This window comes from Sorex fumeus, unplaced genomic scaffold (assembly GCF_029834395.1).
Source record: "Sorex fumeus unplaced genomic scaffold, SorFum_2.1 ptg000008l, whole genome shotgun sequence".
Lineage (NCBI taxonomy): Eukaryota > Metazoa > Chordata > Mammalia > Eulipotyphla > Soricidae > Sorex > Sorex fumeus.
The window spans coordinates 11,487,501-11,513,683 of NW_026606065.1; the positions used below are offsets into that span (position 1 = coordinate 11,487,501).

The 26,183-nt window shown below is 38.6% G+C and overlaps 1 protein-coding gene across 1 annotated transcript in view; it reads right to left on the minus strand.

The window, feature by feature from the left end:
* The window catches only part of KCNQ5 (potassium voltage-gated channel subfamily Q member 5), a 609,327-nt gene that overhangs the window by 110,998 nt on the left and 472,146 nt on the right, over positions 1-26,183 (minus strand). Inside the window, 2 exon segments of the mRNA XM_056109768.1 lie at positions 16,605-16,730; positions 17,007-17,182. Coding sequence (XP_055965743.1) covers positions 16,605-16,730; positions 17,007-17,182 — 302 coding nt within the window.

A 26,183-nucleotide genomic window follows, 5' to 3' on the forward strand; every position in this document is an offset into this window, starting at 1 on the left:
GTAACATTGGTTTACATTATGGCCTATGTTTTAGAGGCACTTTTACATTTCTTGCAAAAAAAAAACCCCAAATAGTTACACCCACTAAATCTCTTTGTATCTATTGGGTCACTTTGTTTTTTATTTTATTATTATTTTTTGGCTTTTTGGGTCACACCCGGCAATGCACAGGGATTACTTCTGGCTTTGCACTACAAGAATTACTCCTTGCAGTGCTCGGGGGACCATATGGGATACTGGGAATCAAACCCGGGTGGGTCGTGTGCCAGCCACGGATCACTTTATTTTTGTGTTTTCCCTCACCCCTTGCTCTAGCACCTAATTTTGATCCATTGCTTTACCCCTTTAGCACTCATGTGAGTGAGATCAACCAGTATTTGTGTTTTTTTCCTGGCTTATTTCACTTAATGTGACACTCCAATTCTATCCATGTTGTCATAATTGGCAAGATTTAGTTTTTTTCATATAGCTGAGTGATATTCCATTGTGCATATGTATGTCCTGTCTTTACTATCCATCCACTCCTCTTGTTAGGCAGTTGGATTTGTTCCATATCTTTGACCTTTGTACATAGGGCAGTAATGACCAGGGAGACAGCACAGGGATGCCTGGCACCACATGGCCCTGAAGCACTGCCAGGTGTGGCCCCAAAGGCCCCCATGTTTGCCCTAGAGGTTTTCAGTGTCAGCCCTCCATCTTGGCACTAACAATGAGACAACGAGACAACTGGCCCAGTTCCTGAGTGTCATAGTGATCCCTCAGCCCCCTGAGCACTCCTTGGGAGCCCAAATAGGCTACAATGGAAGTACACAGAGAAGTGCATATGTCCTTCTGAATTAGTGTTTTTCTATATTTTCTGTTTGATACCTAGGAGTGAAAATCCTGAATCCTATTGTAAGTCTATTTTTTTTTAATTATTGAAACACCTTGAGGTACAGTTGTAGACTTACAAATTTTTGTGCTTGGGTCTCAGTTATACAATGATCAAGTACCCATCCCTCCACCAGTGCTCATTCTCCACCACCACCAGTCCCAGTATCCCGCTCACCCCCCATCCCCCCATCCCACCCTACCTCTGTGGCAGGGCATTCCCTTTTGTTCTCTCTCTCCTTTTGGGTGTTGTGGTTTGCAAAAGAGGCATTTTGAGTGGCAATCATGTTTGGTCTATAGTCTACTTTCAGCATGCTTCTCCCATCCTCGGAGGATCCTCCCAACACCCTTTATTTGGTGCTCCCTTCTCTATCTGAGATCCCTTTTCCCCTAGCATGTGTGGCTAGCCTCCAAGCTATGGAGCAAAATTCCTGGTACTAATCTCTGTAAGCCTATTTTTTTTTAGCATTTTGGGAATATTTCACACTGATTTTCAAAGAGACTGAAGAGTTGGCATTCTCACCAACAATGTTTCAGCATCCCTTTCTTTCCACAATCCTTGCCAACATTTGCTTTTCAGATCTTTGTGACAGAGGCCACTGTAAGTCGGTTAGAAGCGATTGATCACTGCTTCTTTAATTGTATTTCTAGATAAGTAATGAGAAGCTTCCTTTCCTGCCCCCACACATGTCTGTTGGCCATCTGTATGTATCCTTTGGAAAAGTATCTATTCATCTCTTCTACCCAACTATATTTTGGGGGCCTCCCAAGTGGTACTCAGGAACCCCGGAGGTCACTGTCACTGATATGCAACCAATTACGTTGATTTGAGGGCTCAAGAAGATAGAGTGCTGTGTGGGCCCTGCCATGTGAAGGGCCACCAGGGCTACATTCAGAAGTGCCTGGGAGATCATATGGTATGAAGAATTGAATCTGAGTTGAGTTTATCCTAGGCATGTGCCCTAATTGGTTTATTCGTGGACCTCTGACCACGGTATATGATGTTATTTTGCTACTGTTGTGTTTTATGTGTTTTTCATATATCTTAAATGCTAACCCTTTGACAAATGTATGTTGGATGAAAATTTTCTCCAAGTCCAAGATGTCTTCTCATTTTAGTGATAGTTTAATGTCACTGTGCAGAAATGTTTTAGTTTGATGAAATCCCAGTTTATTTTTGCTTTTGTTCTCTTGCCAGTGGAGTTGATTTCCCAAATACATCACTGTTGGCAACACCATGCAGTATTTTGCTTATGTTTCTCTCAGTATTTTATGGTTTCAAGTTTAACATATATGTCTTTAATCCATCTTGAATTTAATTTTTGTGTAATTCTTCAGGATCATTTCCAATTGTAGAGTATTTATAGTTCTATACAAATTTCAGTAATGTGTGCACTATATCCTTGAAGAATGCCACTGTTATTTTGATAGAAATTAAGTTGAACTTGAAAACTGTTATCCCCTTTTTAGAGGGAGCAAAAACCCTGGGTTTTGAGCCACACCTGATGGTGCTTAGTTGCTATTTATGATTTTATGCTTATGAGTGACCAGCAATGCTACTCAAAGTAATACATGCGGTACTTGGGATCAAACCAAGGTTTGATGGCATACAAGGCAAGTGTCTTATTTTCTGTATTATCTCTCTGCCCAGTAAATTGCCTTAAAATAAAGTAGGGTGGGACTGGAGCGGACAGCACAGTGGGTAGGGCGTCTGCCTTGCACACGGCCGACCCGGGTTTGATTCCCAGAACCCCATGTGGTCCTCCAAGTACTGCTAGGAGTAATTCCTGAGTGCATGAGCCAGGAGTAACCCCTGTACATCACCGGTGTGACCGAAAGAGCAACAAATAAATAAATGAATAAAATAAAGTAGGGTGCCAGAGTGATAGTACAGTGGGTAGGGCGTTTGTCTTGCACACAGCTCACCCAGGTTCTATCCCTAGTACCCCAGTATAGTCCCTGAGCCTGCCAGAAGTGATTCCTGAGTGCATGACTGCAGAGCCAGGAGTAAGCCCTGAGCACTACTGGTATGTACCCCCATGCTACACCCGCCTCTGCCCCAAAAGCAATGTTAACACTTCCTCTCCTTGAACTCAACGTATCATCTCAGTTTTAGTTAAGTTTCACTTTTTTCTATAATATTTTATTTTATAGGTCTTTCACCTACTTGTTAAGTTTATTTCTAAGTATTTAATTATTTTTTTGATGAAATTGAAAATGGGATGGATTTATTATTTCTTTTCTTCTATTTCATTATTTACATATGGAAATGCAACATATCTTTATTTTGCTTACAACCACTTTACTATACCGTCTTGTTGTTGCTGATGATTTCTTAGTGGAGTCTCAAGGGTTTCTAAGTAGTTATCAGATAATCTTCAAATAATAAAGGGTTTAGTTCTTTCTTAACATTTGGATTTATTTTTCCATAATTATTTTGAGTTATATCTAGTGGTCCTCCAGGCTATTCTTGGCTCTGCCATCAGAGATCACTGCTGGAAGAGTTTGAGGGGCCATATGGGGTGCGAAGGATCAACCCGGGTTGGTCAAATTCAGGGTTACCTGTTGTTTATCTGTTTATCTTTATCACAATTCTCTTGATCTCTTGACTTGTTTGATTTCTAAGGTAGGATTTGTAATATTATATTGAATATAGTGGTGATAGTGGGAAACCTTGTATATGATCTTATAGGAAAAGTTTTCAATCTTTCATTACTGAGTATGATGTTATCCACGGATTTTTCATCAATGGCCTTTATGATATTTAAAAACGTTTCTTCCACACTAATTTTTACCATTTTAAAAAATAAAAAATGGGAGTTAATGCTTATGAACTACATTTTCTCTGTCATAGATATGATTATGTTGTTTCAATCTTTTTATTGAAGCAGTGTATAACACTTAGTGACTTTCATAAACTGAACTATCCTTGTGCTCTTGGAACAAAATTCACCTGGTCATGATTTATGATCCTTTAAATGTACTGTTGAATTTAGTTTAATAAAATTTTGTTGAAGATATCTGCATTTTTTTTCCATCAGAGATGTTGGTCTGAGTATTAATCTGTATTTTTTTCTTCTATTTTGTGATGTATTTGTCTGTGATTGTATCAAGGTACTGCCGGCTTCACAAAATGTACTTGCAAGCATCTCCTGTTCTTCAATTTTTGGGGAAGAGTTTGACAAATATAGGTCTTAAGTAATGTTTAAATATTTTTTTAGAATTTGTTCGTGAAATTATCTGGCTCTGGGGTTTTGTGTCAGGGGGATATTTTGGATTATTGTTTTAATTTCTTTGCTTGAAATCTGGAATTTGTCTGTTCGAATATTTTTTTTCAAAAAATATCTTCTTCAGAATCAATCTTGGAAGATTGATGTAGGCAGATTTTAACCCACTAAACTTTTTTTTTTGGTAAAATATCTTAGTCCTGTTATTGTAGTTTATTAGCAATAAACTGAAGGAGAAATTTCATTGTTTAGTTATAGCAATGTTACATTTATGGTTTCAGTTACATTCTAATAAGATATTTTCAGCTACTCTCCTTGGTTCAGTGCACAGTAAATGGGATTTAGGTCAGTGTCTTTAACCCTGAAGAAGAACCCGTGGTAAAATGATGAGATGCTCAGTATTTTATTTCAAATAAAAAATTCCTGCTCGATTTTATTCTGAGCTTAGGGTGGCTCTTCTCTTTGGGAGGGGTGATATGTGAGGTAGAAAACACTGAGAACTCCATTCTGAAGTCCCCCTGGGGATTACAAAGACTTTCCACCTTTTCTATGCAGTCGATCAGGCTTTTGGGTGACCTAATTTCAGTGGGTACAGAGTAACCAGAAGCAAGGCCTGGTTTCAACCACTTCCTCCTCTCTGATTTCAAAGTTGTCCAGATGTTGCTTGGTAAAAATCTTACAGGCCTCAGGCTTACATCTTACATGGTCTTAGAAGGATCTGGTAAAAGGGTGATAGTTTCGCCTTCCTTCACACCATGGAGAGGTTTGGTGGTGATTTTCCTGTTTCGAGCCCAGAGGGAGAATCACTTCTTATGATGACAGATGGAACAACTAAGACTCTCCATGTAAATAGACAGGTAACGCCAGAGAGAAAATGGTGGTGTTTCTAAGATGTACTTGCAATGAAACTATGTGAAACTCTTCCATGAATTCACATGACCCCTTTTTTGGATCTAGTTGAATTTCTAAGGCGAGTGGTTGAAATTCTGGTGTATCCTGTTCATTGATTTTCTGGACTTTCAGGCCAAAATACCCTAAAAACACAATGTGTATGTCTGCCTAGCAGTTAGAGAGTCCTACTGTTGACCAGCTGAATTTCTCCAGAGAGCCACGGAGCATAAGCTCTTTTGTTGTGTATTCTTCGATAACTGTGTTAAAAATGTCTTTGTCAAATGGGTTGGAACAATAGTACACAGCACATAAAACACTTGCCTTGTACATAACCAATCTGAGTTTGATCGTTAGCACCTCATATGGTTCCCTGAGCCCAACCAGTTATCCCTGAGTACAGAGCCAGGAGTAAATCCTGAACACAGCTGGTCGTAGCCCACGAAACAAAATGAAAAAACAAACAAAAACATTTATTTGTTCCAGAAATCTAAGAATCTTTCAGTGCTAAACCAAGTAATGAGAAACTCTATAAGTCATCTTTAAGGGCTGAAGGCAATCACAGCAGAATGCAATTCACTCTATTGGAAGTAATCTCATTTTAATTTACGATTTTGAGAATTTACAAGGGAGACACCAGTCATCCCATGCAGGATAGGTTATTTCTCTCCCTTTCTCCCTTCTTTCCTTGGTTTGCTCTCTTATTTCTGTATTTACTTGTTAGAGATTTACTACTCATTGAAAGTATTTGACAATATCCTTGTGAAACTGCATTTATTTACAAAAAAGAAATGATACATTTTTCTGAATTACCTCTCACAGTATATATTTACGGCAGAGTAATGCTTTCATTCAGTGAGAAGATGCTACTTATTATAGCCTTTATGCCCTATTGAAGAGGCTGGTAGTTGCATTCTCAGCTTATGACCTGACATGCAGAGCAGCATATGAGAGGGTCTGACCCACATCCATCCGTGACTGCACCTCAGGAGGTCTGGAAGTTGGTGCTGTCTCTTCAGTTGGATCACTTACTTGAAGGTGATTTGGCAGATGGGAGCAGCTCAAATAAATTTATGTTCTCATATTCCATATGCTCAATTACAGTCATGCAGGTGAGAGAAGCTATTTTCTGAAAATCTGTGGGTTGCAAATGTTGGCACACAGGTGCGATGGTGGTAGCAAAGTCTAAGGTGGATGGGAGCAACTTTGTGTGTTTAGCAATTTAGAATGCTTCCTCAGGAAAAATCCTTAGAAACAAATGAGCATCCAGTCCAAGCTGTCTTGATTTGGTTTTTAATGGGATGCCAGACACTACAGTCAAATTATAATTATGAATACCACTGTACAGCTAATGCATTCATGTGAATAGTAGAGATTTTATTTATAGAGTTCTACAGCATTGTATAATCCCACCAAAATGGGGGGGGGTCTTTAAATAAGGAGAATTATTTTACTATAATAGTAGTAAAGATTATTATTTTGGGATTCTCCCTGAAATGGTTGGCCATTTCCTGCAATATTGGTGGGATAATATCCAGTGTATGTTGATAGTGGGACAGCCTGGAAGTGATGGGGTAAGACAGGGAATGTGGTGCTACAGATAAAACCTGTAGCCTTGCACATACAACGCATGCACACGAATCCTTAGAGCGATCTTCCAGTCCGAAGAAAGATAATTCTTTGCAGCTTGGTAACAGTTCTCTCTCCCTGGATCCCCTCTCATTACTTCTTACTCATCAACTTTTGCTTCTATTCTATTTTCTTCCCTTCTTCCATCATCACTTCCTGTGCACCTAGTTTCAGTAGTGGGTACAGAACATGTACAGTTGATTTTAGAAATGTTTTTGATCTTCATACATCTTCATACATCCAAACCTCCTGAAGTGGGGACATCATATAATTTGGAATATGCTGGAGTGAATAATTCAGGGCTTGGTCACTTGATCACTTGACTTCCCGTTAATCATCGATTTTGCTTGAGCGGGCGCCAGTAATGTCTCCATTTGTCCCTGTCGCGTGCTAGTGTAGCCCAATGGCGTCTGTTCATTCTAGGAACAGGAAGAGCCTCAAACTGATCGTTCAGTGTCTTGACGAAGAAGTTTGACCATCTGGTAGGTGGGCGGCCACGCGGTCTTTTGATGTCCTGTGGAATCCAGTCCATAACGGCTCTGGTCCAGTGGTTGTCTCCAAATCTCATTACATGTCCAGCCCATCTGATTTTTGATGCCTTGGCAAACGAGACAGCGTCCCTGAGTTTGATCGTCGATGAAGGTCGGAACTCCGGATTCTTTCTCTCATTTGAGTGAAACGTGATTCTCCAAGCATAGCTCTTTCGATTTCTCTTTGGGAGACCCAATAGCGTTCTCATCTTGTTAATGTTAATGCAGGAAGAACAGTGGAATCGAAGAGATGTGCTTGGAACCGGAGGTTCTTCGTCCTTTTAGCTATTTCTTCGATGCTCTTGAAGGCGTTCCAAGCTGCTCTCTTCCTCCTGTGTAACTCAGGTGCCAGGTCATTTGTCATGTTGACCTCTCGACCTAGGTACACATAACTGTTGCATTTGGAGATGGTAGTTCCATTGAGAGTGAATGGAACATCAGGAACGAGGCTGTTTCTCATAAACATTGTCTTCGTGAGATTCAGCTGTAGACCTTTCCACACTCATGGTCAAAGTTGGTCAGCATTTGTGCTGCTTGGCTAATATTTGGTGTTATTAGAACATTGTCTTTAGTAAAACAGAGGTGGTGTAGTTGCTGACCATCTATCTTCACTCCCATTCCTTCCCATTCCAGTCATCTCCTGGTGTTCTCGAGGGTGGCACTGAAGAGTTTTGGTGAAATGGTATCACCCTGCTGACCCCCTCTTTTGACATCGATGATCTCTTCTTTGTAGAATGGTGAGCTCCTGGTAGTGAATCCGTAATACAGCTCACAGAGGATCAGGGCAATATAATTTTATGTTGTTTTATTTCGTTAATGGTAAAAGTATTTTTTGTTTGCTTTTGTAGGGAACACACCAGGTGGTGTTCAGGGCTTATTCCTGGCTCTGTTGTCAGGGGTCACTCCTGGCAGTGCTCAGGGGACCATATGCAGTGCTGGGATTAAAATGGGGCTGGTTTTGTGCAAAGCAAACATTTTAACACTTGTGGTTCTCTCTGGTTCATTGTGGTCAAATATGAAATAACAATAGTGACACGCATTCATGGCAGAGTCTGGCAAATTTCCCGTGTCGTACTCAATATGCCAAATACCAGTAACAATGATGGGTCTCATTCTCCTAACCCTGAAAGAGCATTGAAATGGCTCTTTTAAAATCTCAGGGCTAGGAAGAAGGAGATGTTACTGGTGCCTGCTCGAGGCAATCGACGAACAACAGGATGATTGTGATGGTGAATAGTGACAAACATTTGTATAGTATGTGATAAAGCATATCTATATATCCCAACTATACCCAATACACAGTTACTTTGTGTTTTGGTAACATTATTTTTCTAATTATACAGAGATAATAAACAAGTTAATATGACGAATCTAATTCTTCTGTTTTATTTTTCTCTATACAGCATGTGCATTGGGTAACATTGGTTTCTCCTTTCTCCTCTGCTGCAAGGAGTTTAGGTTTTTTGAGTAACACCCATCACAAAGCTTCCAAGGCACTCCCATTTCCTTGGTATTCACCTTTATCTTCTTTGTGCTATGCTTCCTCTGTTAATCACTAAGTAAAGTAAAAGTAAAGTAAAGGCCCTCCCGTTGATCTTCGATTTGCTCGAGCGGGCCCAGTAACGTCTCCATTGGAGACTTTGTTGTTACTGTGTTTGGCATATCGAATACGTCACAGGGAGCTTGCCAGGCTCTGCCGTGCGGGCGAGATACTCTTTCCGAGAGGGGCGGAGGAATCGAACTCGGGTCGGCCATGTTGGCTGCGTGCAAGGCAAACGCCCTACTGCTGTGCTATCACTCCTCCCACTATATCCCCAAATCAGACCCTGTAATTTTTAAAGTCAGATTCTTCTAAGGACTCTGGATTTTTTATATGTAAGTGAAATATTGCTTTTCTCTTTCCCTTATGTCCTTTGCAGTTTACTTTGGAGCAATGTCCTTTTTGTATAGACACAGGAAGACAGTTAATGCTATGCTTTTGCAACTTGGGAGTTAATTGACTCTGAATAATATTTACTCCTGGGCATCTGTCATATGTACTTGATTTAAACCTCAGTTGCCCTTAGTTCCTAGCACCTCTTAAGGAGGGTACTGATGAAGGGATTTGGATGGACCCAGGGTCAGTTATGATCTATCTCAGCATCAAAAAGGGACAGGCCAAGTGCCATAAAATTTATAATAAGTTATGGAGCATGGTCATGGACAAACTCTGCCTTGACCCAAAAAGAAGTATCTAGTTAAGGACCTGACTGGGGGTTAGGAAGGACTAATCTGGCTTGAGGATTATAGTCTCGAATATACAGTGAGATGTCCTCCCCCACATCTTTAAACTTAATAAACTTAATATATCTCCTACTGTCTATAAAAATGACTAGAAAGATTATTAAGAAGTAAATTTAAATTGACCATTTAAGTGGATATGGACTAAGGAAAGGAGACTAAATTTCTACCCTTGAGCAGGAAGAGATCTTTGTTATAGAAGAAGTTTCCCTGGAAGGAAGGGATTTTCATATGTTGATTGTCCTATCTCACCTATGTGTAATTACTACCCCCAACCTTTGATGTTTTGTTCTTAACTAGTGCTGGGAGATAGGAATGGGGGCAGGGAGAGTAAGAATGGAATGGGCAGAGAGTGAAACTGGGTGGGGTATGTGAGACTAGGATGAGAGGAGTATGAGTCTGGAAGAGACAGAGATTGGAATAAATGACAACTGATCACCAATGAGCTTGGTGGCCCTGTTCCCTCCTTCATGCCATGGTTAACAGTAGTGGCTGAGATGGGGAAGCAGCTCATGGTCACCAAACGCACATGGTGAGTGCGTTTTTTTTTTAACACACACATGTGCTCAATGTTTATGCACTAATACCGTCTTGAGTAACGTTAAAAACATTATTAAACATAAAAACCTTCCTATGATAAGGACTTCCTATGATAAGAATTAATAACTAATTTAGAACTTCTTTGGAAAGAATTTCTCAAAGAAATGCTCAATATTCTTCATACATAAAAGCCAAAAATGTCGGATTTGTAGATACTCATAATAGCTGAGATCCTTGGGAGTTGATAATTGTGAATAAAAAGTGATGTGTTGATTATCTCATGGCCCAATAAAGCCTTTATACCATCCAACACAAAGCATTATTAGTAAGAAACAATTGGTAACATTTATTTAACCAGGACTAAGTAATAGAACAACAGATTGTAAAAGTTTTCAGAAAGCATTTTATATTCAATGTAAGGAAGTTACTGGTATCATCAAAGGCAAGAGTATCTTTGTTTATTCCACAGATTTTCACAATGTCTTATTCTTAGATTAGCCAGGAAATGAAAACCAGGGCATATATCTGGGCTGAATATAACTAACAGCACATTATACTACGTTATAAGAAGAGATGTCTAATTGGTTTGCTTAGAGAAAGGTTGTAAGATTTTCAGTATGAACCATAGGAGTAACTTTGACTGGATACCAAGTTTTTCTGTAAGCACGAAGCAATCATTTTAGACACATGGTTTCAGGTAGAGGTTGTAACCAGGTGCTTCCTCAAAGGTAGATTTATACCAGCTATGTTGTTTAAATAATTTCTCCCCCCCCTCCCTTTTAAAAACCAATTGCACTAACTTCATCACAGTAATGCCAATAAGAAGAAATGGAAAAAGCTGGTCTTCAAGAAAAGCTCATTATCAGAACAAAAATTGCTTCAGGAAAACCTGATCTTAAATTATTTTAGACAAATCTAAAGCAATTTAAAAGGACAAAAAATAATGGGAAAAAGGAGATAACAATAAAAAATAACTTCAGGAAAATTGACTCTCGTATTCTTTCAGAATAAATCTAAAGTAACTCAAAAGAAAAAATAATTATAGGATACACCATTAAGTGGAGCAATGGATGATCCTCTTTTTTTTTCTTTTTGGGGCACACCTGACGAGGCACAGGGATTGCTCCTGGCTCTTACACTCAGGAATGACTCCTGGCGGTGCTCGGGGACCATATGGGATGCTGGGAATTGAACCCTGGTTGGCCGCGTGCAAGGCAAATGTCCTACCTGCTGTGCTATCACTCTAGCCCCTGATCCTCTTTTTTGGAGGGAGACTTCTCAAGCAGAACTAAGGAGGCCTGTGAGGCCCCACTAGAGATTCTTGGTCAACTGGCCAGTGGTTTAATGCAAGGACCTGTGGATGCAATGCTGCTTAAGTCCCAAGATGCTGGGGATTTCCTGGGCCAGACTGGTGGTGCTGGGGACCTCCAGGGCTATACCAAGTAATGTTCAGGGAACTATGTGATGCAGGGAATCAAACCTGGGTCTTGCATCCTAATTGCTGAATTATCGCCTGATCTCCAGAAGATCCTCTTTTCCTGTAGCTGCCAATGCCCTGATAACAGAGTGACTGCCTCTGGCCCCTCCTCCACCTCCTCTTCCATCAATGTTCTTTAGACGTGATTTCAAAATTTAGCACCTCTCCTTACTGAAACCTCCAACTTCTAAACCTTTTCTGTGCTTAAGATGTGTTTTTTTTTTTTTATGAAATCTTTAGATAATTTTTATTCCTCTTCTTATAAAGGGCTGGAGCAATAGCATGGGCACAGCAGGTAGAGCGTTTGCCTTGCACGCGGCCAACCCGGGTTTGATTCCTCTGCCCCTCTCATAGAGCCTGGCAAGCTACCAAGAGTATCCTGCCTGCACTGCAGAGCTTGGCAAGCTCCCGGTGGCATATTCGATATGCCAAAAACAGTAACAGGTCTCACAATGGCGACATTACTGGTGTCCGCTCCAGCAAATCGATGAACAACGGGAAGACAGTGCTACAGTGCTACTTATAAAGGTGTGTTCATCAACTGTCTACAATAGTGATGTCTACACCAACAGTATCCACCATCTTTGACTGGGTACTTTCGATTGTCTTAGCGACAGGTATTTACTGTTCATTGTCTCACTTAATCCCATGAGCTGGAACTAGTATTAGATGAATTGTTATTGTCCGTAAGCAGTGCTGATCAATTACAGAATCCTTCCAAAAATTGGTAGGCGAACCAAATGCTTGGAAAGTTTAAAACACCCTCTTTATTTACTGTTTTTGGGTTACCTGCAGCTGTGCTCAGGACTTACTCCTGGCTCTTAACTCAGGGATCACTCCTGGAGGGGTGTAAGAGACCATATGGGGTGCCAGAGATCGAATCTGGGTTGGTCACAGGCAAGGCAAGTGTCTTAGCTGCTATGCTACTGCTCTAGCCCCAGCCCTATACATCCTCTTAATGGAAAGAGATTTTAAATTTGATTTAATTTTTTTTCTATTTTTAGGCTTTTAAAATAACATTTAACTTCTAAAATTTTAACTTTTGAAAATTGACATGTATGTAGCAGAAAAATAAAAAACATAAGAACTGAGAACAAAGTCATACACAATTACAAACAGGTATGTCTGACATATCCTTCTAGGTCATGTTTTTTATAAAAACTGAACATTCATTAGGTTATTAAGATCATAGAACTATGTACTATGCTTTATTACACACTATAAATATTTACCATTTCAAAGTCTCAAAGATACAAAAGTCTTTTTTTTAAATTTTATTGACTCACCATGAGATAATTACAAGCTTTCGTGTTTAGGTTACAATCACACAATGATCAAACACCCATCCCTTCACCAGTGCACTTTCCCCACCACCAATGTCCTCGGTATACCCCCCTTTCCCACCCACCCCCTGCCTCCATGGTAGCCAGTATTCTCCATACTCTCTCTCTACTTTTGGGCATTATGGTTTGCAATACAGACCCTGAGAGGTTATCATGTTTAGTCCTTTATCTACTTTCTGCACACATCTCCCATCTCGACCGATTCCTCCAGCCATCTTTTTCTTAACAATCCCTTCTCTATTCCAGCTACCTTCTCCCCATTCCTTATGAGGGAGGCTTCCAGCTATGGAACAACCTATCTGTCCTGAAATACACAAGTCTTTTAATAACCAAGAATATACTATACTAACTCAATCTGGAAAAAAATATCCAGAATTCCTTGGCAACAAAGTATATTAAAAAACAAAAAAGGCAACAGACATTGGTGTAGTTACAATTAAAATATGGTATTCCCTTAATGTTCAGTTAATAATGAGACAATGCAACAGAGTACACAAAACATAGTACTTCTAAGATAATTCACTATCTAATTTATGCTATTAAAATAGTTCATTTATGCTATTAAAATAGTAGCAAGGATGGGTAATGCTAATTAAAGAACTAACACTGCTATCCTGGGGTGCAGTCAAGGAGATGCGCACACATCAATGGCTATCATTAAGTGAACAGGAGAGCAGTCACTTCCCCCAGTACTTAGATGGATCACAAATTGCATTTTGATACTTAAAGTTGATATAAATATAAGGGTGACTTTAAAAATGAAGGTGATTTCCTTTAGTTGTTAAAGTCTAGCACTTAGAAAACATTCTGGATTCTTTGATTTCCCTATTTATTCTGAATATTTCCCTTGATATGAAGGTGTTCTTCATTTGCACAGTGATTTTTATCTGCCAGAGTAGCCATGTACTTAATTAAAGTCATAGTTAATATTTAGTAAAAAGAATAATAGTCACGACTTTTTTTTTTAAAAATAAGACTGAAGACCTAATACATATTCTTCTCATATTGAGTAGATAAAATAAGTGCTCTTATTTGCCTTAGAGTCTTTTTAGGCTCCAGTTTCACTGGTGACTCACTTAATATCAACCAACCCACAATGGACCAACAAGACCTTTTTTGTTTCAGAAGTCTGGCATTTTAAAAGATTTTTACTTTCTTATTCAAGACTGCATTAGAAAGTGAGAGACATATTTAGGCCATTCAAGGAACCCATTAAGTGTAGGCTAAACCTAAGTCAAAATACCAACACTGTAATGGAAATCAATGAGAATGTTTCTTCCCCTGAAAGTCACAAATATGACCTTGAAAAACATGCTAAGTGGATTTTTCTGGCAAAGGAAACAAGCTGATGACTAAGTGAGAGGCATATTAAGAGTTTCCCACACACTGTTTAACACACGATCAGAAATTCTTATTAGTAATAAGGAGAAAAGGGAGAGAGAGGGAGAGAGGGAGAGAAAGATAAAGAGAGAGATGCTGAAATATACCCAACAACTATATCTCAATGGGAGGAAGTCTACCTGAGTGTGTCAGTCATTTAAACATGTTAGAACCATTCAAAAGAGGGAAAACTAGACTTAAAGTAATACATTCATTATGACAGTTTAGAAGATAATAAATTGTCTTTCCTTGCAGGTTGGAAAAGATTCCTGTTGTTTCAGTTTAGACAGTTATCCGCCCCCTCTCCCACCCCCCCACTCCATGAGTCATAGATTTTCATTTGCTCTCTGCACATAAAAGTATTTTTAAGAATGTCAGATGATTTCTCTTTTGGGTTTTCCCACTTTCTTCCTTTCAAAATGTCCGATATTGCTGTGGGGTTTAGTAGGAAAATTAGCTGCAAACCAAATTATTAAACCAATAGAATATTTTTATACTAAATGGCACAACCTTGCAAACATTTATTCAGATTTTAAAACAAATCTTAATGTTTGGGTGAATGCATGTGTAATTCTTACTTATTGTATTGCTGCTGTGCAACGAACGTATCTGCTGAATGCAAGGCTTGGCAAGTTTTCCTTATCCCTGACAAGATATCTAGCACTCATAAATAAACTTCTGATGAGTAATGAACAATGCGGCAATATTAACTTAATCTGTGTTTCAAAGTACAAGCAAACAACTTGCCAAAATTTTAATCGCAGTTTAAAAAATGATGCATCTTTATTTTGGTCTTTACCTTACCTTTACCTTTATTTTGGCAAGAATCAGGCACTTAATGAGTATTAGTGATGATGTATAAGAGAATTTAACTTTGCTGGACCAAAGAGATATAAAAACTTTTAAAAAATCTGCAAATACTGTGAATTTTCACACAACATCATCTTGAAATGTCTTAAGAAATCCTGTAAAATCGGCCCTCCCGTTGATCGTCGATTTGCTCGAGCGGGCCCAGTAACGTCTCCATTGGAGACTTTGTTGTTACTGTGTCTGGCATATCGAATACTCTCGGTAGCTTGCCAGGCTCTCCGAGAGGGGCGGAGGAATCGAACTCGGGTCGGCCATGTTGGCCGCTTGTAAGGCGAACGCCCTACCCGCTGTGCTATCGCTCCACATTTTCGCTCCATATTTAAGAAATAAAATGAAAAAAATATTCACTACATAAAATCTGTAAAATTAGAGACATTTTTTGCTTTAGTAGAAAACTATGCATTAGTTAGAGTAGACTCAAGTTATCAAATTCTGATTTTATAGAACTCTGTACTTTTAATGACCAATGAGCTAGTTATCAACTCTCTAGGATATAAATAACTAGTGGCAAGACAAAAAAAACCTTATGTCTATAGATATCAATAAATCTTGTCCACTGAAGGTTTAATGAACTTCCTTTTATGTTGTGGAAGAAGTTGGTTCTGCCTCTCTTTGCATATGCAAATAGATGTGTTGCTGATATGTCTAAGTTTCTGGTATGTGAACTGTCCTTTGCACTCACCTTGATATTGATTTAAATGCAGAAAAATGAAACCTTCAGTATGTATCTATTTTCTATCATTTCCAAAGTCATCATTTTACTTTTCTTTATTTGGAAAGCTATTCTTTAACAATCATACTAAGGAAAAGTCATCTTATGGGTGGAAAGTTTGAAATCAGGAGTCTATAATTTTAGTTCCCAGAAAGAGTTAAGAGTAACTCTCTCTCTCTCTCTCCCTCTCTCTCTCTTCCTCTCTCTCTCTCTCTCTCTCTCTCTCTCTCTCTCTCTCTCTCTTCCTCTCTCTCTGTTTTAGGGCCACACTCAGCAATGCTCAGGTGCAACTCCTGGCTTTGTTCTGGCATGACCCCTGGTGGTGCTCTGGGGACCATTTGGGAACTGGGAATCGGGGATCAAACCTGGGTCAGGGTGTGGAAGCAAGAGCCCTACCCACAGCACTATCTCTCCCAGCCTCTCTTTTTCACATTTTGCATCAAAATTTAATTCCTTTATCTTTCACTTAGGTACCATGCTCTTTCTTTTTGACTCCAGATAATCTTTTTAATAAATGGTTAACTAATGTAACAACTGAAATTTAAATTGTGCTGTACCAACTCAAAACAAGCATTTTATCAACATTTTATTGACAATTAAAAACGTTCTGTTTTACTTTGAGCAACAGGCTAACATTCAAAAATACTACTGATGATTTAACTTTGTTGAACCAAATAGATGGGGTACTTAGATGGTTATAAATGCTATACATTTTCATAAAATTGAATATTTGGAAGTTAATCTTTTTAATTGAGACCATTCATCATTATAATATTTATATAAGGAGCTCATTATGCTGTGAGTACATAGGCAACATGTCACAATATCCAAACAATAAAAAGTGATTTTTATACTTACTGTGCCCCACCAGAGAGCATCTGCATATGTAGAAAACTCTTTATTGGCATCCTTTTCCACCAGATAGACAAGGAAAGATGAAAAAATGAGAACCAAAAATCCTATGTACCATGCTGTGATTAATTCCTGGATGTAAAAAGGAATGAAATATTTTTAGAGGTGAAAAACTATGCATATGAGAAAACAATTTATGCCTAATTTCATTCATTTTACTACTTTGATATTTATGGCTTTTAAGTAATCCATTTACATTGTGTCCCCAGATTGCTTTAATCATTTCTGAAATGACAAACTTTGCTTCTGAGAGAGAAGCTTGCTAAATATTACAGGAGTCCATGGAAATGTTAATAAATACCTTGTTAATAAATAGCTTGTTCCATAAGCTCAGAAAGCAAATCTTACCTTGCTGTGGGCATAAACCACGGAGCCTAGTAATTTCCAAGTGCCTCCCCTCCGGTCCATGCGCACCATGCGGAGGATCTGTAGAAAACGGAGACTTCTCAGTGCAGACGTGGCAAAAATGTTACCCTGAGTTTTTGCAGAAACAACTGCGATTGAAGCGATAAGCACAATGGTATCTGAAAGAAACAGGTTGAAGTAGTCATAAGTAGCATGACTAAGATTGTTGCCCCCCTCAAAACAGTGTTTCTAAAGGGCTTACGTTGGACTTGGTTTGAACGACCCAAATCCAGATACAGAACCTAAGCCTGGAGCAGGAGCAGGAGAAGAGCACCTCCCTATTGTTTATGTTCTCAGTCCTTGCCCAGTCTATACTTTGCCTTGGCAATTTTGAACCACTTGCTACATAACTGGACCAAGGTGTTCAAACAGTCCAGCGTTGCAGGGAGCCTTGGGATGATGGTGCAGAACACCACAACATTCTGGTTGTATTAGCATTCCTGTTCGGCAGCAAGAGCTTCTGCCTCAGCCCCATTCCCATGGCTTCCAGGTTGATGCCACAGGATTATGGTCACCTACCCAGTTGTGGAACTGCAGCTTGCTTAATTATACCACTTGTTTTGTTGCTAATGGTGTTTGTAGCTTCTTTCTGTGAAAAACTCCCTTGTGTTGTTGAGTCTGCAATTTCATAGATTCTTTAAACAGAGGCTCAACTAGCTGAATAATCTCTCTCCAGAGAGTACTCTTTATATCTGGTCAGTTAATGATGAGTAAAATTTGTACACAAATGAAATCCTATCATCTATTTAGGTAGACTCTGTAGTTAAACACACTGCATTTCGTGAGACTAATGTTTGACATATTGACATTTGGCTTAAAAAAGAGCTGCCCTTTCTAAGCTACAAAATGAAAAAAGAGCAGCCATTGAAGGCATTGAAGATAAAAGAGGGACTTAATTGCTCTAAGAGTAAATAATTTCTCCAAGAGTGAAGTAGGCCGGCTTTAAAGTAGGAGAAGTGAAGTGAGAATCAATGGTCTCCTATGGCAATTTTAAAATAAGTTCGTCTGACCTTAACATCCTCAGATAGAATTTCCTTCTGGCTGGAAGGATGTTGTGTGTGATTGGGAGCCCACAATCCAATGGGGAATTTCCCTTTGAGGGGGGCGGCACTTATCCTATTTTGTGAGCCTCAGGATTAACTGCTCTATAAATGTCTTCATTCTGCTCTTCATTTGCACTGAGGAAGTCTCCTAGTGTGGTTAAAGACCTCTGCACTCGTAATTCTGATGCCCCATAGCAGTAAGCACTCAGAGGCAGGTGCTCAGGGATTGGCAGTACAAGGCTAAGCCCAGGGACCTTCTCCAGTCAGATCTGAATACCACGTGACATTGTGGAGATGGGTGCAGGGAGCCACAAATGCGCACTGGAAATGAGAAGGAATGGAGTATGTTGACACAGACACCAAAGTAATTATTTTACTGAATGAAAGTCAACTGCAAAGCAATATACACAATGTCATCCTATTTTAATAAAACATAGATCATACGATTAAAAAGAACTATGTGACGATACATAGACTATTGCCAATAATATCTCTAATGGGTGGAGAGACGGGGGTAGGTAGGTGAATAAAGGGGTTTTTAAGTTTCTGTTACTAATTTCAGTAATGGAGTTCTAAACAATAATTTTTTAGAGTAGAAAAACAAACTTAAAACATGAGAATTCAGTAAAAGTATTTCTTGATTTTCATCATTGGGGAGATTTTCTCTTGAGACAAATGGTTTACATATAAGAGATATTTCTTATATGACCTTGTTAGATATATGTTTGTTTTAATTTATCATTGTAATTCCTCTTCCTTCCGAGTATAAAGAAGGAGGACATTATTAAAACATCTAAAAGAGAATGGAAGGAATGACTTGTATGGGTGTAGAGAATACAGCACTTCTAGAAATTGCTTTGTGTTTGAAATTTCTTTACTATTAAAAAATTTTTTAGAAGGATGTTATGTAATGAAATCTTTATAACAACTATGTTAGGTATTCTGTAGATCTTACTGTACAGATGACAAAGCAAGACACACAAAACATATATTGTATTACTCCAACAAAAATCAGCTATGCATTGATAAGCATAGCACAAAATTGTATGGTATGAGGTTAGTTCATTAGAGAAAACTTAAAAAAGATAAAAGGAACACTGGTGGTGGCTTGGGATAATTAAAAAATTATACACACAGTGGATCATAACCAAAATGTTAGAAGTCACAAAATACTCAGAGGTAACCACAGATTTAATTTAAAACCCTCATTGTAATTCAGATCAGATGAGAAAGCTAGAGTTCAGTAAAAGGAAATCATATAAGCAATCAAATGGCAAACAGTGAAAGCAGTCACAAGTAATTCACTAGAATTTTGCTACAGCACTGACGAAAACATTTATAGACCAATGTTATGTTGAAATTTATAAGCTATGAGTAATCTTTACTTTTACTTAAATATTTCTTACTTTTGTACTTCATTACTTTCTACACTAGAGCTTCCACAAAGTCGGACAGTTTTCTATATTCCCAACCACCTAAAAGAGTGTCCAGGTCATGGCAGGCATTCATTGATAGAATGAACTTAGATTAATAAACACTTCAAAAGTAGCTTGAGGGTCAGAGAGATCATTCAAAAGACTGAGTGTATGCTTTGCATGTGAGCAATCAAATGGCAAACAGTGAAAGCAGTCACAAGTCATTCACTAGAATTTTACTACATCCAAGTTTGGATCCAAGGCTCCGCATGGTCCCCTGAACAACTACATGGAGTAGGAGCAACCCCTGACCACCACTGGGTCAGGCCCCCAAACAAAAAGAAATAGAGTTTGAGATTTGTTGGCTTCCCGTATCAGTGGCTTAATAATTAGAATAGCAATCTAAACTACCATTAAGTCAATCAAGAGATTGCTTCATTATCCTGTGCTGATTTCTATTACAATATTAGTTCATAGGTATCAGTCATTAAAGTTTATAAAAAAATAAAATATATATTTTAGTTTAGTTGAACCTCCATAGTGGCATTTAGGAGGCCAGGGGTTCCACCAGTGATTCTTAGCACAATGGGGGATAGAGGGCTGATGCCAGGGCCACTGCTCGGGTCTTGTGATGCTGATAATAACCCCAGCCACTTTGGTGGTGCTGGAGGCCTCTAGGACTGCCACTGATAAAGCTTGGGCATTGAATCCAGGTTTGTTCCTAGCATATGGCATAACTGCTATACAATTTCTGCTCCCTATTTTAAAAAATAAATAGGATAGGGGCAGTCTATTTTTTTTTTTTTGCACCACACCTGGCAATGTTCAGGGGTAACTCCTGGCTCTGCACTCAAGAAATACTCCTGGTAGTGTTTGGGGTCTAAAAAAAGGTGCCAGGGATCGAACCTGGGTGGGCCAGATGTAAGGTTAAGGGCCCTACCTGCTGTACTATCGCTCCAGTCCCACGGATAGGGACAGTCTTTAAAGATGGTATCATAGAAGGTTCCTGAACTTTTCTCTGACAATAGTCTCTCCAAATGAACAGCTAAATATGGCTTTGTTCTCCCTGAAAGGAGCCCAGAAATGGACTAAAGGACTAATGCATCTAATGCAAACAAGAACATACCTGTATCTATATGGGTTGGAAAACCTGAGATACAGTCACTATAAACCGCACTTCCAGTAGTTTCAGACAAATAGGAGGAAACTTCTAACCCCTAGTTTCTCCAATAAGAAAAGTATTTGGATCCCATCTCTAGCACCTTACCTTTAAAGATTCCTATGTCAGATACATCTCCCTACCTCACGCTTAGCTCTGAAAGTCAATAGACCCTAGGCAGGCCTAGAGCAAACAGAAAAGGTGTTATTAGTGGGTGTGAGCACTTGTACATTGTAGGACTTTGAAGAATGACGGGCAGAAATATCATCTCCCAGACTTTCTCTGAAAGGATTATATCTATGAATTTAAAAGCAGCTGCTGAGGGTCAGTCTCATTTAGTCTGTATTTCGGAGCTGCCTGCAATCTTTCCCAGATACTAGGGAAGCTTGGGACAACTGCGTAGCCTCTTCATCTAACGCATTTCGAGTTTGCGACTATTTCTTGAAAGGTGCTGTTGCCATATGTATCTGATTCACCAGCTTCTGAGACTGCTGCCTGAGGGAAGGATTCCTGAGTCATCTGGACTCAGATTTGCAGTCAGAAGTCCCACAAGACTAGAGAAAACCGTTATGTTCAGGAGCCTGCCACTGGGTCTGTATAACCAGACGTACTGCAGAGGGAGCTGGCAAAGCGTCCATCTGAGGGATGGAGAGATAGCACAAGGGTCAAAGCACATATCTTGCTATCATTGGCCTTGATTGGATCCTGGCACCACATGGATCCTTGAGCATCACTTGTGCAGCCCTGGAGGCCTCTGAGCACTGCTGGATGACCCAGGCAATCCCTGGCACTGTAGGGCTCAGAGCAACCACATATCCTCAGGCCCAAGCACTGAACCACCTCCTTGGGAGACATCCCCCCAAACCAATGCACCATAACCTAACCAAAACCAAACCAACCCAAACCAACCCAATAAAAACCCAAACACCCATCTACTTTCTCCATGGAAGGGCCTAACTGTGTTTTTTTTTCTAGTTGTTTCTACTTGTTGTTAAGGGTCCAGCTTCTGAAGGCCCTACAGTATCTAGGTTCTGATTGTATCCTTTGGGGCATGATGAATCTTGGCTCATAACTTAACTATTAAGGGCTACTAAGAACAAAGAAGATGGCTAGACAATTACAAAGGTTTATGAGACAAAACACTAAAGTTGGTGAGACAGAAATACAGGCTGGCTGATTGGCCAACTTCATCTCCTACATGAGACCAATCTGTTAGGAAGAGATAAGGTCACCTTAGTCAGTCCAAGGGCATAAAGAACAGGAATATGATCCAAATAAAAGTATAATACAACACAAACCTTTAGAAACAGATTTTAGATTTTAGTGAAATAGTGGTAATTGATTTACCATAGTCATAAAGATACTGAGGTCAGAACAGTGCATGGACATAGTGAGAATTGCAACAAAAAGAAAATATAACAAAATAGAAATTGCAGAACTGAAGACTGTAACTCAAAATGTATTAAATACCTAAATGATAAAATTTCCAGAAGAAACCATTAGGGATAAGCTCCTTGAACATAGGTGGGGCAATATTTTTTCCTGGATTTGATAATAAAAGGAAATACATAACAAAGGCCAAAAAAAAAAGAGAGGGGGTGACTACATGAAGCTGAAAAGCTTCTGTACAGCAAAGAAAATGATCAAAAATGGAGAAAAGGCAATATATAGAATGCAAGTGAACATTTTTTTAAAAAATATTTTTATTAGTGAAACACCATGAGGTACAGTTGTAGACTTACAAATGCTTGTGCTTGGGTTTCGATTATACAATGATCAAATACCCATCCCTCTACCAGTGCCCATTTTTATATAGGCATGATAAAGAATTAATATTTAGAATATATAAATGCCTCTTGTAATATAGTGCAAAACTAAGAATGCAATTAAAAATGAGCACAGGAACTGAATGGACATTTTTTCAAAGGAGCCATATAAATGGTCAACAGATACATGAAATTTTGTTTAATAATGCTAATCATCAGGAAGATGGAGATAAAACCCAGAGCACTTGACATCTGTAAACTGGAGATCATTAAGAAGACAAGCAATAACAAGTGTAATAGATTGGGGGGCATTGGTGGAGGGATGGATGTTTAAATATTGTATGCCTAAACCCCAATCATGAATACTTTTTAATTTCACAGTGACTAAATTAAAAAAAGAGAAATAACAAGTATTCTAGGTATGTGCTGTAAAGGCCCCCAAACATAATTTTAAAAATATTTATGTTGCTATGTTCATTGCAGTGCAATTTACAATAGCCAAAATCTGAAAACTATCTCTCAGTGTCCAAAAGCACATGACTGGATAAAGAAACTAGAAAAATGGTACATATACATAATGGAATACTATGCTACTCAGTTATAAGAAGAGATGAAATTAGGCAATTTGCCACTATTTGGATGGAACAGTCAGAAGGAGAGGACAGATAAAGAATGGTCTCCCTTTTATGTGGGATATAAAGAAACCTAGTAAGGGAGTGACAAATGGCCCAAGGCAACAGAACTAGACACTTTAAAGAACTGAGCTTAGGGTAAGGGGTGAAGGACAGGCCCTTTGGATGTTGGTGGAGGGAAGTACGCACTCTGGCGATGGGCGTGATGTTGGAACCATGTATGAATAAAATGATCATAAACAGTATTATAAATCATGATGCCTTAATTAAAAATTAAAAAATGATAATAATAAAAGTGAGCGATTCTATTTTGTTTTTTTTTAAAGGGGAACCCCTGTATTTGCTTGGTGGGAATGTTAACTTTGTAAAACTGTATAACGTATGGAAAATAGCATAGATGTTAGAAAATAACTAACAATAGAAGTATCATATAATCTAACAATCCCACTCTGGGTACATATCCAGTGGATATTTAAATAGGATTTCAACAATAAATTGTGGTGGAGGAAAATTGGTATTTTGGGTTGTGGGATGGTAACACATACTATGAAAAGGCATGAGTTGTACTGCTAAAACAGAGAATTGTGTAAACTAATGATTATCAAACAACAAACAGGATCTTAAAAGAGATAGTAGTATATCCGTGTTCTTATAGAACTATTCTCAACAGCCAAGATATGGGATAAAATTAAATATTTAACAGATGAATGAACAGAAAAGATGTGGCATCTATCTATTTTATCTCTCTCTCTAATCTATTTCAATATGCATGATAGACTAATGCTCTGTCATAAGAAAGAGGAAATCCTAAAATTTATAACAACATGGACCTTCACTGACATTATGACAAACGGAGTAAATCATATAAAGACAAATATATACAATATAATTCACGAGTGGAACCTGAAAAATTTGAACACAAAGAAATAGAATAGAATTATGTTCAGCAGAGACTGGAATTGGGAGAAATTGGGAACAGTTTCAGAGTACAAACTTCCAGTTTAAGATAAATAATATCTGAGGGGTGTTCTGTAGCTAATCATATTGTAACATATACTCACAAATTCCTAACAGACTAGATCTATGTAGTCACTACAAAAAAAAATGACAATTATGCGACATGGAGTATCAGTTAACAGTAGTTTTGTAATATATGACTATCAAGATTTTATGTTTAAATTTATACAATGCTATATCAACTATATCTTAATGTAGTGGAGGGAAAATTGGGTAATTTCAGCTGTGCAATTAACTAATTATATAAATGGTCATTTTATTTTATTATAATTATTTAACTTTAAAAAATGAATCACAGTGAGATACACAGTTATAAGGTTGCTCACGACTGGGTTTCAGTTATATAATGTTCCTACACCCATCCCTTCTCTAATGTACATTTCCCAACAGTAATACAGCAATATCCCCACCCCCAACTTCCCCGCCTGCCTCAGTGCCAGACATTTCTCTCATTTCTCTCTCTCTCTCTCTCTCTCTCTCTCTCACCCCCAATCTCTTCTCACTCATTCCTTTTGGACATTATGATCTGCAATACAGATACTGAAAGGTTATCATGTATAGCCCTTCACCTACTTTTAACACTCAGTTCTTGTCTAGAGTGAGCATTTCTAACTATCATTGTCATACTGGTCCCTTCTCTATCCTAACTGCCCTTTACACCCTGGACACTTGTGGCAAGTTTCCAGTCATTGACCAATCCTCCTGGCTCCTGTCATAAAATAGTTCTTTAAGTGAAGATGCCATATTTTGGTATAGGGTGGAAACTTAAAGTTTTTGATGCCTACTGATTCTATATTTGTTTCCATTCATGAATTAAGCAGCTAATTTCAAAGCTTTATATGTCCATCATAAATTAACATTTCTCTGTCAATATATCACAGATATTTATTGTTTCCATTATGTACCAGCAGGCATTGCATAATTTCTTTGTGCATCCCCTGGTTCCCAACCAGGACATATTTGCCTCCCAGAAGACACTTGGCAATGTCTGCAAGACGTATTTGACTGCCATCAGCGAGAAGGATGCTGTTACTGGCATCTAGTGGTAGATGCCAGGTTGCTGTAAAACATCCTATAATGCACAGAACCCTCAGAAAAAAATTACTCAGCCCAAAATCTCAGTAGTGCTGAGGTCGAGCAAGCCTGATGTACAGTATTATATTTAACTCTGCAAACAACTCTATAAGGATAGAAAGTATCATGACCAACTCCTCATTACAAGTCAAGAACCAAGGTTTGCAGTGAACAAGTAACCAAGGTCCAACATCGCTAAATGATGGAGCTAGCCACGACTTGACTCCAAAGCTGTGCCCCGAGGAGGCAAAGCATGCCATTCCTTTGATAAGAAAATCCAGGGCGACACGGGTAGGGGTGTAGAAGAAAGGATAGGCTGGGAAAGCAGGTGGTAATAAAACAAGAATAAATTGTCATAGAATAAAACATTCAGGGAGGAGAAAAGAACAGGGAGGATAAAGCAAAAATAAAAAGACTAAAAACAGATGGTGCTTTTATGGATGCAGCAAGAGAAAATGGGGCTAGAGAAAGAAATAGAATTGCTGCTAATAAAAAAAAAAAAAGGAGGAGCTCCAAATGACATGGGAAAAAAGGTGTCTAATTCTGAGCTCCTAAAGTCTGCCCCTCCCAAAGGAAACAGATGTGAACCAAGTTGGGAAATAGTGAACAGAGAGTTATTGATTATAAGCAGCTCAGTGGCGATGTGCAACAGAGACTTATAAGGCATTAGGAAACAGGTTTATGTACTTACTGAATGATTTGTGGATGAATTCTTGATAGTTGAGGAGACTGATAGCATCTGAATGAAGTACATATTGTAATGATATTTAAGACAATAGGAATTGTGAAAGAGCCTATTATTAGATTCTCCTGGAACTTTGTTCCAGTATTAGTCAGCAATATGAATTATCACCAAGGACACTTCATAAAAGGAATTTGTCAGTAACAGGCTAAGAAGTTCTCATTATAAGGCAGATTCATTGCTAAGGCCACCCTATTATGGATCCAAAGATTAGGTTAAAGGAAGGTGAGTTGTATATCTGAAATCGATTAGATGCATGCTGTAAAATTATA